The sequence below is a fragment of the Eubalaena glacialis genome, chromosome 18 (genome assembly GCF_028564815.1).
Source record: "Eubalaena glacialis isolate mEubGla1 chromosome 18, mEubGla1.1.hap2.+ XY, whole genome shotgun sequence".
Classification (NCBI taxonomy): domain Eukaryota; kingdom Metazoa; phylum Chordata; class Mammalia; order Artiodactyla; family Balaenidae; genus Eubalaena; species Eubalaena glacialis.
In genome coordinates, this window is record NC_083733.1 from 14,158,423 (window position 1) to 14,171,304 (window position 12,882).

The 12,882-nt window shown below is 40.0% G+C and overlaps 1 protein-coding gene across 1 annotated transcript in view; it reads right to left on the reverse strand.

Moving 5' to 3' along the window:
* HYDIN (HYDIN axonemal central pair apparatus protein) overlaps positions 1-12,882 on the reverse strand; it is a 389,934-nt gene that overhangs the window by 209,526 nt on the left and 167,526 nt on the right. Inside the window, exons 17-18 of the mRNA XM_061172597.1 lie at positions 10,919-11,083; positions 9,389-9,541 (exon numbers count right to left, since the gene is read on the reverse strand). Of these exons, the coding sequence (XP_061028580.1) occupies positions 9,389-9,541; positions 10,919-11,083 (318 nt within the window). The remainder of the gene's footprint in view (positions 1-9,388; positions 9,542-10,918; positions 11,084-12,882) is intronic.

Below are 12,882 nucleotides of genomic sequence, written 5' to 3' on the forward strand. Positions count from 1 at the left end.
TTTTAAAAATAAATTTTAAAAAATTTAAAAAAGACAGTGAAAAGTGTCATATCAAACACAAGTCATGATGATAGTTAAATAAAAGGAAATAGGACTGCTCTGAGCACATAGGCATGATTTACACAGTGCCAGGAAGCATCTGTACAAATACATGAATAAATAAGCCCCAAGGAGCTAAAGAATTAGAAAGCTAATGAACCTGAAATTTCTAAAGTAAGTTATTTGCTAATAAACCTTTTTTTCTTTGATGTGGAAGAACGCATATGGATTCATCAATAAAAATGTTTTATATTTTATAAGATGGTTTCACTGTCAAAAATTACAGAAGCAAGTGAAGAGTAAGGAAAAAGGCAGCATTAGAGCTCCCATTTGACAGAGCACTGTACTACGTGGATCAGTTAAATTTGAAACCTTGGGGCCTCTCTGAGTGTGCCTTATTTCTTTTTCTTTCTTACCTAAGAAAAATATAAAAGATCTTAAGATAGTGTCATAAAAATTTAAGTCTTTCCATAAGCCATTTCACCTAGATCTTCTTGTCTGTCAACATTAATAATCAAAGCTACCATCTATTGAATGCTGAATGCTTATTTTTTACCAGGCACTTTCTACATAGATTATCATGTTTAATCTTCTAGATGCATTATTAGTTCCATTTAAAGAGAAGGAACCAAAGGCTCTGAAAGATTAAATAACGTGCCCAGAATTAGCGCACGCACAGTTAAGGCTTGATTCCAGATCTGTTTGAATACAGTACCTATACTGTCGATAGTACAGAATACTACTTCAGCACTCACACACTTAACCACTCTGTTGAGTGACTACCATATGTAAGATAACTGTGCATGACACATGACCATGCCCACCCTCAGATAATGTTGTCCTCCCCTCCCAGACACACCTCAGTTTAATGTCCTAACATCTCAGAAGAGGAATTTTTTCTTCCAAAGCATGAAACAATGCTGCATACAACTTCATCACAACTGACATTTAAAAAAATACCCCAAGTGTCATCCTATGGAGAGCTCTACTATGTTATGTATGCCTCTCCAGTCTCTTTCCTTTTACTTGAGACAGGGAAGATGAAATGGGACTAAGGAAGAATATGATCTGCTCCCTGATCAACATCATATAATATTGACGTATGTGTGTTGGGGATTTCATACCATTAATAAACTTTTACACCATGCATCTCTTCTTGTCTTTTCTCATTATATAAAAGTGTTTCTTTCATTTTGTACTAGCTTATTATTAAAGATGACTGTCTACTGTCAGTGCACAAACAGGCAGAATAAATTCTTTAGTTGATAATGACAATGATAGGCATCCCCTAAAAGTGACATGAGTTGGTGTCTTAGTCAATGTGGGCTGCTATAACAGAATACTATACCGGGTGGTTTATTAACAACAGAAATTCATTTCTCACAGTTCTGGTGGATGGTAGTCTGAGATCAGAGCGTCAACATGATCAGGTTCTGGCGTGAGCGAGCTCTCTTCTGGGTTGCAGACAACCATTTTTCTCATTGTATCCTCACGTGATGGAGAGGGTGAGAAAGCTCTCTGGGGTCTCTTCTATGAGGGCACTGATCTCATTCATGAGGACTCTACCTTCATGACTTAATTACCTCCCAAAGGTCTCATCTCCTAATACCATCACTTGGGGGGTTAGGATTTCAATATATGAATTTGGGGGGCAGGGCACAAACATTTAGTCCATTGCAGTTGGGTTGATGATGATGATGGTAATGGGGAAGAAGTTATAGATTTTTATGGAGGAGGGAAATTAGAACTTGAAAAAAAAAGCACATTTGATCCATATGAAGGAAGTTTTGCCTTAATCTCCCTCTGTGGTGACAAGTATTAACTGTATGCCTGAATAATAATTAATTAACAAAAACAATTTGCTAAAGCTAATTAAGAGCTGGAATAGGCAGAATGAAGATGGAAAGGCTTACAAAGCATGCAGGAAACCAAGACATTTTTCTTTTATTTTCTGGCTAGCTCTTTAGTGACAAGGAAATCAAATCTCCTTTCATTTTGTCTCTAGCTTATACTGGAACTAATCATATTCAATCAGTAGAGCTGTCACTCTAAATTCAGGGAAGGTGCTGACCCATCATGCTACCTAACATTCAATCAATAGCTTTCCTTCTCTCAGGGTGGTTTATAATCCATATGACCTATTGGAATCTGTCTTTTGAGTTTCACATTTAGCTATGCCAAAGTAAAAGAGGTCTCAAGTGAGGGTGGGGCTGAGAGGCTTACAGCTCTCTGTCAAGTACAAACCTTTGCTTCTGGAAGTCTCTTGATATCACTGCCACTGGTATCCTCTTGTCACTGAATGAGTCACTTGGTATGGCTTAGGAAAAGCACAGTCCATTCTGGAACAGCTATGACTTTTATGTGGTAAAAGAAAAGATGCCCACCATGATAAACTAGAATGTTATTCTCTTCTTATTTCCTTATTACTGTGAATTTGTTTGATAGATTTCTCACAATTAAGGCTAAGACATAAGAACTCTGCTCTCTCATGCCAGCTGAAGATACATTTCATCATCCTTTTGTCAGTGCTCACCAATAATATATAAAGCACTATAAAAAGTAGTTAAGAGGACTGACAATAGATAAATGAGTTTAAGCTTTAAAACATGTCTTTTACTCTAACACACAGAAAAAAAGAGATAACGTTTTGAAAAATGAAAAGCCAGGCATAGTTGTTTCCATATCTTGGCAACTGTAAATAATGCTGCTGTGAACACTGGGGTGTGTGTATTTTTTTGAATTAGTGTTTATGTTTTTTTCAGAGATATACCCAGGAGTGGAATTGCTGGGTCATACGGTAGTTCTATTTTTAGTTTTTAAAAAAAACTTCCATACTGTTTTCCACAGTGGCTGCACCAGTTTACAGTCTCACCAACAGTGTACAAAGGTTCCCTTTTCTCCACATCCTTGCCAGCATTTGTTATTTGGGACTTTTTGATGATAGCAATTCTGACAGGTGTGAGGTGATAACTCATTGTGGTTTTGATTTGCATTTTCCTGATGATTAGTGATGTTGAGCATCTTTTCATGTGCCTGTTGGCCATCTGCATTTCCTCTTTGGAAAAATGTCTATTCAGTTCGTCTGCCCATTTTTTAACTGTGTTTTTTTTTGATGTTGAGTTGTATGAGCTGTTTATATATGTTGGATATTAATCTCTTATCAATCCTACCATTTGCAAATATTTTCTCCCATTCAGTAGGTTGTCTTTTTGATTTGATGCTGGTTTCCAGGCATAGTTGTACTCAAAAACAAGGTAAACATCATATGGGCCAGAAGTGGAAGAGAAACAATAACCTTCTAGTAAAGGAAGCTCAAGGGAGAAAAACAGAAACCAAAAAGATCTTCCAGGAAGTAAAGGATAAGGGTCAAGGTCCCAAGCTAAGAGAGCTTCCTTGTATTTGAAAGAAGGCTAAACAAAGCTGTGATGTTCCTGAGGCTACAGTCTACACACAGGCTTGTGCCAGTGGTGGTGGACATTGTGGTGGTGAAATAGAGACTGTCATGTAGACAGGCTCCAGGCCAAGCCACTGCCCAGTGTGATGACTGAATCTACATTCCCATGGAAAAAAGGCTCAACACTTGATTCTGGACTAGTGATTTGCTCAGGGTGAAGACAAATGGAAAAAATGCTAGACAGGGAGATAAAAGCACTGAGAATGAGAGAAAAACACACCCCACACCTGATTTATCATTTAAAATTCCAAATGCAACCTCAAACAATTGGTTAATGAATTCATTCTTGAGCATCAATAGAGCTAAATAAAATTGATTAGAAAATGTGCCAAGACCCTTGTAGAGGTGCAGGATAGGATAATATATATAAAACAAGGATTATGAAACAAAAACATGGAGATATGAATCGAGAATTGTAGATATGAATAACCAATTCTAAATCTTGGAATTGAAAAGTACAGTCACTGAAATTAAATTTAAAAAGTAAGGATTCCCAGGTGGTGCAGTGGTTAAGAATCCAGCTGCCAATGCAGGGGACACGGATTCAAGACCTGGTCTGGGAAGATCCCACATGCCACGGTGCAACTAATTCCGTGCACCACAACTACTGAGCCTGCGCTCTAGAGCCTGCGAACCACAACTACTGAGCCCACATGCTGCAGCTACTGAAGCCCGCACGTCCTAGAGCCCGTGCTCTGCAACAAGAGAAGCCATCACAATGAGAAGCCCGTGCACCAAAATGAAGAGTAGCCCCCACTCGCCACAACTAGAGAAAGCCCGCATGCAGCAACGAAGACCCAACGCAGCCTAAATAAATAAGTAAATAAATAAATAAATAAATAAATGTATTTAGAAAAACTATATTAAAAAAAGTAAGTAGATAAGATAAACTTGCTTTGCCAAAGGCAAAAACAGAATTTGGAAACTGGAACATACCACTGAGGAGGCACCTCAGAGAGATGAAGAGATGGATGAAGAGATGAAAGATATGGATGGAAATAAAAATAAGCTTGTAGAATTGCACAGAAACATTTGTGTGTGTGCGTGTGCGTGCGCACGCGTATTTTTTTCTCAGAGTAGAAAATAGAAGGACTGGTAGAGAAGAAACATTTGAAGAGATGATGGCAAAAAACTTTCCAGTATTTAAGGGTCAAATCTTCAGATACAGTAAAGAGAAATTTAAGAAAATAAAAAATGAAAACACAGTCTTAAAAGCAACTAGTGAGAAAGGCAAATTACCAATAAAGGAATAATAATCAGACTAACAGCAGAATTTTATCAGCAACAATTGATGCCAGAGATCAATGTACAAAGGAAAAAAAACCTTGTCAAATAGATTCTTATACTCAGCTAAACTAGCATGCAAGACTGAAGGTGAAATCAAGATATAGTCAAATATACATAAACTATGAAACCTCTAGCATAGAACTTAAAGGGATATAATTCAGCAAGAAGAAATACAAACCAAGAAGGAAGCAGGGAGATACAAAAAATAAAAGAAGAATAAAGAGAAATTCACGAACTATTTTGATAACTAGTGAGTAGTTAATTACTGAATGACAAAATTCAGCAACTTTGTGGAAAGAAGAGAAGATCCAAAATTCTACACAATAATTAAAAATGACAGGTGTGAAGAAAGGTTAAGAGATAATAGATGTGTGATAGGGTCCTTGTCTTATTCTTGAGGAGGACCAAGATACTGATTTCTTTCATTATTGTTAGAAAAAGATAACATTTATTTGTTAGGGTTAATAACAAATAAAGTAAATAAATAAAATCTATGGCCTCCAAACAAGTACGGGAAAAATGTACGTAAGACAGCAGTGGTTGGAGGGGGGCTTGGAGAAAATTTATCAATCCAGTACAAAGCAGAAAAGGAGAAAACTAAAGTAGAAAACAGTATAGTATATAGGAAAGACATGGTAGAAGTAAGTCCATATATTTCAATAATCAGAGTAAATTTTAAAGGTTAGTCTTGGTATGGTTGGTTGAATAATAGCCCTCCAAAGATGTCCATATCCTAATCCCTGATATCTGTGAATATGTTGTTTTACATGTCAAAAGGGACTTTCAGATATGATTAAGGATCTTGAGATGAAGAGATCATCCTGGATTGTTGGTGTGGTCCCAATGTAACCACAAAGTTCCTTATAAGAAGGAGGCAAGAGGGTCACAGTCAGAGAAGAAGTAAGAATGGAAACAGAGGTCAGAGAGCAAAGATGCTATGCTGCTGCTGGCTTTGAAGGTGCAGGAAGGAGCCATGAGCCGAGGAATGCAGGTGGCCTCCAAAGCTGGCAAAGGCAAGGAAGTAGATTCTCCTCCAGAGTCTCAAAAAGGCACACAGCCTTATAGACACATTTTAGACTACCGACCTTCAGAACTGTAAGATAACACATTTGTTACAGCAGCAATAGAAAACTAATGTACTCATCAATTAAAAGACAGAGTCTATCATTAGCTTTTAAAAAATTCAGTCATGTGGTGTTTTAAGAGAGTCTAAACAAATCAGCACACAAAACAAACCAATACATACCAAAAAATCCTGAAAATTAGGGAATGAAAAAGATATACCATGCAAATGCTAACTAAAAGAAAGCTGATGTAGCATTATCTCTATCAGGCAAAATAGAATTTAAGTCAAAAAGCATAAATAGGGGCTAAAATGGACAACTCATTATGAAAAAAGGAATAATATATTGAGATATGTAAGTCATGAATTTATATGCACCTACCAACATAGCTTTTAAATATATGGAGTGAAAGTTGACATAATTACAAGGAGAAATGGAAAAGTGGGAGATTTTGATAAAATTATATCAGAAACTGTTATATCATACAAATAATTAAGGCAGTAAAATATTTGAACAATACAATCCATAAGCTTGATTTAATACAAACATGTGTCGGGAATTCAAAGTAGAGACCCTTGTCACTTGAAGGAGACAGGCATATAAATAAGTAAATATAAAAAGGGGGGGGGGTCCCTACTTACACAAGAAAATAACCCAATGGCTTAGGATCAGAAGGAGATGTGAAAGCCTGATGATTCCCTTGATGCCACATCACTGTGTATTTCTATGGCAAATGACCAAAAAAATGTTTAAAAAGAACTGCTTGAACGAGACATCAGAATTACTGCTTCCTGGATCCTGGAAACTCTATAAAGATCTAACTGCAAGGGCCTCTCTCGCAGATCACAGAGGCAAAGGCCGCTGTGAGGATGTTTTAGTGCCAGCTGAATCCCAAGGTGTCACTGACACCTGTATACAAGTTCTCGAGTTAACGGTACCTGAGGTTGAATTAGAGCCAAGAGTAAATGAAAAAGAATTCCAAATGCTTCCAAACAAGTGCTGAGCCATGCACTTGCTCCACCTAGCAAGGGGCACCCATGCAAAGAAGGCATCTATCTTCCAGCCCAGGGCTGAGGTCCCAGGGGCCAAGGACCATATCCTCGCCCTCATTTCTGCTGTCATCTGGAGAGAGGGACTCTATCTTCCCGAAGGAGTGCCGTGTGCACAAGCAGAGCCCACACACTCTTGCCAAAAGGGTCTTCCTATGCTCTGTTCTCACATTCTGATATTTTTTACCCCACTCAAACCAGAGGTGGCTTGCTCTATTGTTTGGAGTCCTTCAGCTTAATCCAAGTAAGTTGGCCCATTCAAAACCTCAAGGGGAGGCTGATATTTCAAACATTCCAAAGCAAAGCATGACAGACGGCTGGCAGTGGGTGCCGCATCTGGGGAGGGTGGACTTTTTGACTGGCAGTCAAAAGAGGGGAGAGAATGACCCCTCCTTTTCGGGCACCCAGCAGAAAAGAGAAGCACTTCCAGACCTGGATTTGTAGTGATAACATAAGAAATGAAGACTGTGCCCTTGGCCCTACTTATTTCTGAGTGAGCAAGAAATTAAATGCAATAATTATCTGACCACGACTTACCGGGGTACTGAGCGCTGGGCTTAGGGAACAAACAACTATTAACTGAAACTCTTTCCTAATGTTTAGTGATTTCTGTAAGGATGAATTTGTAGATTCAGTGTGGTACATCAAGTTGAAATTTAATAAATGGTATTTCAATTTCTTTCCACTGTAGTTAATTTCTAAGTTAGTGTAATTCAATTTCTATGATATTAACACGCATAGTATTTACTAGGAAATCCATCAAAAATCCCAGCCGAAATATGAAAGGAGTTTAATTTTCACCTATGAGAAATACAGTTGAAACTACTTTTATGCTATAAAGGTAATCAACTCAATAAACGCCAGTTTTCCAAGAGGAGACTGAGGGAAGAACATCACACTTCTGTCGCCTTGGAACCGGAGCTTGCTGTTTTAAGATGATATTAAACAATCAAAAGATGGAATCATGAAAACCTTTATGGAAAAGAAAAAGTCCCATTTTAACAACCAGATGGGTCATTCAATATATATACTATATTAGTAAAAAAAACAACAGATCCTTGATGTGCTTTTGTTTCTTAAAATGTACCAAAAGTTGCCACAAATTGTGAAATCTGGAGATATCTGAAAATGAAAGGGGAGGCAGTGAGGAAGGGAATCCTTGCTGTATTTGTATGTAAGCGTTCTTGTGGTTTCTGCCCATCTCCTTCCTCTGTAATCCACTGGGACCCTTTCATGCCCCCTCTCATCATCTCAGACAGGTTGGCTGACTCCTCCTATCCACTGTGAACTCTGCACACACAAAACTGGACCGGAAGCCACATTTCCTAGGCAATACCCCATGCTTCCACCAAACACACCAACTGCGACTCATTGGATAAAGACTAGAGAAGGTGTCATTTTCTGTAGGATTTTTCTTTAAACATTATTCATTATACAAGATCGACAAGGCACTAGATCAAGAGTGGGCTTGTGTCTGAATCTCATGTTCAAAAGAGCAGTGACTGTACAGGAAATCACTATCTTTACAAGGAGTAATGACAAATGATAATATAATAATAATGATAATGATAAATGGCTCCTAGTTGGGACCAATGACTTTGAGGAGCCATTACAAGTCCGTAGAAAACTATGATCCTATTCCCTCTGATATTTTATAAAATTAACAATAATTGATTTTTCAGAAATATCTGACAAATGCTGAAACCAAATGTTCGCACTCATTCAAACGTCAATTAATTTGGAAATAGGAGAAAGGCTATACTATTTTAAATTTTATATTTAAATTTAGAAAACTTCTTCTAAAATCAAGAATAGTTTCAATTACTGGATTAGAAATTCCTAAATTCTGCAAAAAATTGGTATCTCTGTTTAAAAAATTAGCTTATAGAAAGAAGACTAGCGGATCTAAGTGTCATTATAAAATACACAGAAATAAGACAGACTCATTTCTAGAACCAATTTATAACTATTTTTCTATCTATCTTTGTTTTGCTGTGTTCTTTAATTTCTACTTTTGGCAACTACCATCTTGTTGTATTCCCTACATCCTTATAAACTACATTAAAATATTGCCAGAAGGAAGAGAGAATAAACATAGAATAAGCGTACTAACAAATCTGTAGCCAAATGGCTTCAAATTAAATACAAGGAAGCATTTTCAGTTACAGAGACATTTAAAAAGTGTTTTCTGGAAGTGCGGGGCTGGGCTCAGGAACAGTTCAGTAAGGAGATCTCTGAAGCATCTCCCTGAACTGGGATTATAGTCAATACATTGGCTTGTTTACCAAACTACATGTATATTGTGTTTCTAAATCAACAAAAAGATTATAATAAAGAGGAAGTGGGGATGAGAATAACATAGTGCAATGCAGTTGAACCATTTAAATCTCTGCTTCTGGTGATCATTTTCAAAGGCATGTTGCTAAAATAAGGCCACAGACTATTAAGATATAGGCAGAGCTGTGTTTTCAGTGACAGTTCCACAATCTACTCACCATGCATGCCTTGAATAATGCGGGGATTAAGGACTGGTTAGACAGGTTGAGAATCCTGAGGGAGTCCTTCAGGACGTAGATATTGCCAAAATCAACCTGAGTGGGATGTACGTAGATAACTGGGCCTTCTCCAATGCTCCTTAAGTGACATACCTGCGTTCCATGTAAGAGAAAGAACACAGGAATGGCTGAAAATGGCTGGCCTTTAAAATCAAATTAAAACAGAAGCTTTTAAGCATCCCTTTATAAAAAGCAGGGACATAAAAGGGTGCTTATTAGAACTGACATCCCTTCTCCCTGGTACTCTGCGGTCAAAGGGCACAGGGATGGCCATGCTGATCAGACCTGGAATTCCCCCCTTAAAAGAATGATCCACTTCCCTGGGTCAGTCCAGAGCCGTGCACCCGAGGGGAAACCAGAATAATGGTCCTCGATATGTCACCCAGCACTACAGCCTCAAGAACACTTAGAGGTTAAGGACCAGCACTTCAGAGTTGGATGTGGCTGGACTGCGTCTCAGTTCTGTTGTTGTATTAGCAACACGATAGGGCCATCCACTGCACAAAGTTGTGCAGGTTGGGGACTGAAACCCACCTTGCTCTCCTCCCCTTGCCCTGTGCCCTTGGCCAGGCACTGTGTCTGCCCAAGGAAGGGGGTCTTTCTCTTTCATAAAGTGCTTCCTGCTCAGCAAGCTGCCCTCTCATGTGCTGCATCTGTGCAGGGCAGGCACAGTGTAGGCTAGAAGGGTACCTGGACTGTGGCACCTTTCAGTTGGCCTGCCTTAGTGACGCTGCTTTATAAGTCAGGTGGCTTACCTATGGCATCTTATATGGAAGACATAAAATACTCTCTGAGCAATCAGAATCACTTCAAACAAATGTATGGTGACATCACCCAGCTTCCAAGTAAACCCGATGTCTAGGAATTTACAGCCTGTTGGGCAACTTCCTCCAAGATTCAAGATTCATCCTTCGATTCAGCTCAAGCAGCAGAGAGATTTCCATATCTCCCTCTTCCCAGGCTTGGAGAAAGACTAAGACTTTCAGTAGGCTAATTTGGGATATAAGTCCAATTATAGAATATGTTATAGCATATAGTTGTATATATATCCAATAATCTACAGGAAAAGATCTGGTGAGCAGTGAGTAAAACCAATCTCAGAGCCCACGTGTAGCAAGCTAGGGACACCTAGCTTTGTACTAGGAACAACTGAGGAGGGTGTTAAACATACAGATGTGCTGGTCCTCTGCCCTCGGAGATTCTGACTTAATAGGTCTGGAGAGGGGTCAAGTGTGTCTGTATGTGTGAGAAAAATCAGTTGCTATAAAGCACCACTTTTAGATGTAACCACAAACAGATTCCCGAAGTAACAGCCCTGGTATTTTACCACTGCAGAGTGAAAATGAAAAACTCTAGAACTACCAACAACTAGAGGATATGCAAATATGTTGAGTGCCTTACATACGAAGGCTGGAATGTCCGGCAAGAAGTACGGCAATTATAACTACAATTCTGAAAATTGGCTCTCACCATAGGGGGGTCCTGGCTCCCGAAGGTCGAGATGTAAACTGTGGACCTGTACTCCCCAAGGACTTGGGTCTCCAGGGCTAGAGGTATGTGAACGGTGCTGTGGGGAGGGATGACCCCACAGGGGGTGGGACTAGACAGCAACACAGCTGGTGCATCCTGATACACCTGGTGGGACAGAGAAGCCAGAGGGATAAGCAAGCCCCAGGTTCAGTATGAAATCAACAGCATGTTAGATCATTTTGAAACAAGCGTTGTCCTGAGTCTGTGGAGGGTTTTTAGAACTGTATCATCGTTAAAGCAAGTGAATGGGGATGAGCACCCCAATTCAGCCAGAAGGAACTTTGGCTGAGTGAGGTGTGCATAAGGCCCCAAATGCAAAGTGTGCAACCCAGCAAAGTGCAGAAATCATCCACAATGTGAGTTAGTTCAGGGTAACAGCTTCCCACGGCCAAATTTCTTAAACTGGCCTTCCGCACCTTCATGCTTTATTCCCCATCCACTTCACCCCTTTGCGCTTCATCGGTAGAGGCCACTGGCATTTCCTGAACACATGACACTGTTTCCACCTCCAACCCTTTGCACTTGTGGTTACTCTTCCTGGAATGCCCACACCCTCTGACCTGACTGCACACTCATCCTTATACCCCCAGGGATGCCCAGTGCCCCAGAGTTTGGGCGCTTGCTCTGTTCTCAGGGAGCATCCCGCAGTCCCTTTCCTCAGCGTGCACTGTCAACGCGTCCATCTTCTCCAAGGACTGCAAACTTCTTAGGGCACCACCTGGGTCTCTCCTCAATATGTGCCCACTTTCTGGCCCAAAACACATGCTCAGTACACATTTGTTTGTTTTTGGTTTGTTTTTTAATATTTATTTATTTGGCTGTGCCGGGTCTTAGTTGTGGCATGCAGGATCTTTTTAGTTGTGGCATGCAGGATCTAGTTCCTGACCAGGGATCTAACCCAGGCCCCCTGTGTTGGGAGCACAGAGTCTTAACCACTGGACCACCAGGGAAGCCCCAGTACATGTTTTTTAAATGGGGAAACAGTTAGGTGAATGAATGAAGGAATGTTGTCCACTGTTTACGAACGTACGTTCCTAAGAACCCTGTTCTGCAGCATATTACTAAGCATTTATGCACCACCAACAACAACAAATAAAACTTTAAAAATCCCATGGTCAAATGAGTTTGAGTAACTGGGAAACACTTCTCAGAGCGTCGGCTCCTGGAGGGAAGGACAGAGCGTGCCGGTTTCACTAGTCCAGGACACCCCGTGGTCTTTCCGCACCTGGTCTGGTCCAGCTTGGCCTAATCTAACTCAGCCTCCCTCAGCAGCAGTGCTCCGCCCAGCCTTCCTGGACCCCGAGGCCAAAGGAAAATCAGTAATACTGATTCCACCTTTATCTAACATTTTGATATCTTACTTATCATGGATTTTTTGTATTAGTTTTGATTTCTTCAAGTGTAGCATGAAAACATTATCTATCTTGATTACTGAGTGTTTTGGCTCTCCCCTAAATTTTGTGCTTGAGGCAAGTGCCTCACCCTTTTCCCAGCCCAGCTGTGCACACACAGCTTCCCTATCACCCTGGGTGACTCAGGCTCTGCTCTGAGTTCTTGAGGTGACCGTGCACTGTGCAGGGTGAGCCTGTTCGGCTGTTGAACACTTGAAAGTTAGAAAAGTTGTCTCCTGTCACCCCCATTCTTGGCTTCTGGTTTTGTCTGAGAGACGCCCACAGAATGACTCGAATTCCCTTTTTTACACAGTAGACCCTTGACTAGTGGGAACTATTTCATCCCAGCTAATTCTCTGTTCCAGATTAGACTTTGTGCTTGCTCCTCATATGACTTGGATTTCCAGATGACAGAGACTGACATTCTCGTTACTCCAAACATAATTCTTTTTTTTTTTTTTTTTAAGTTTCCATTAAAAAATACCCTGTCAAGATCTGAAGACTACATTCCAG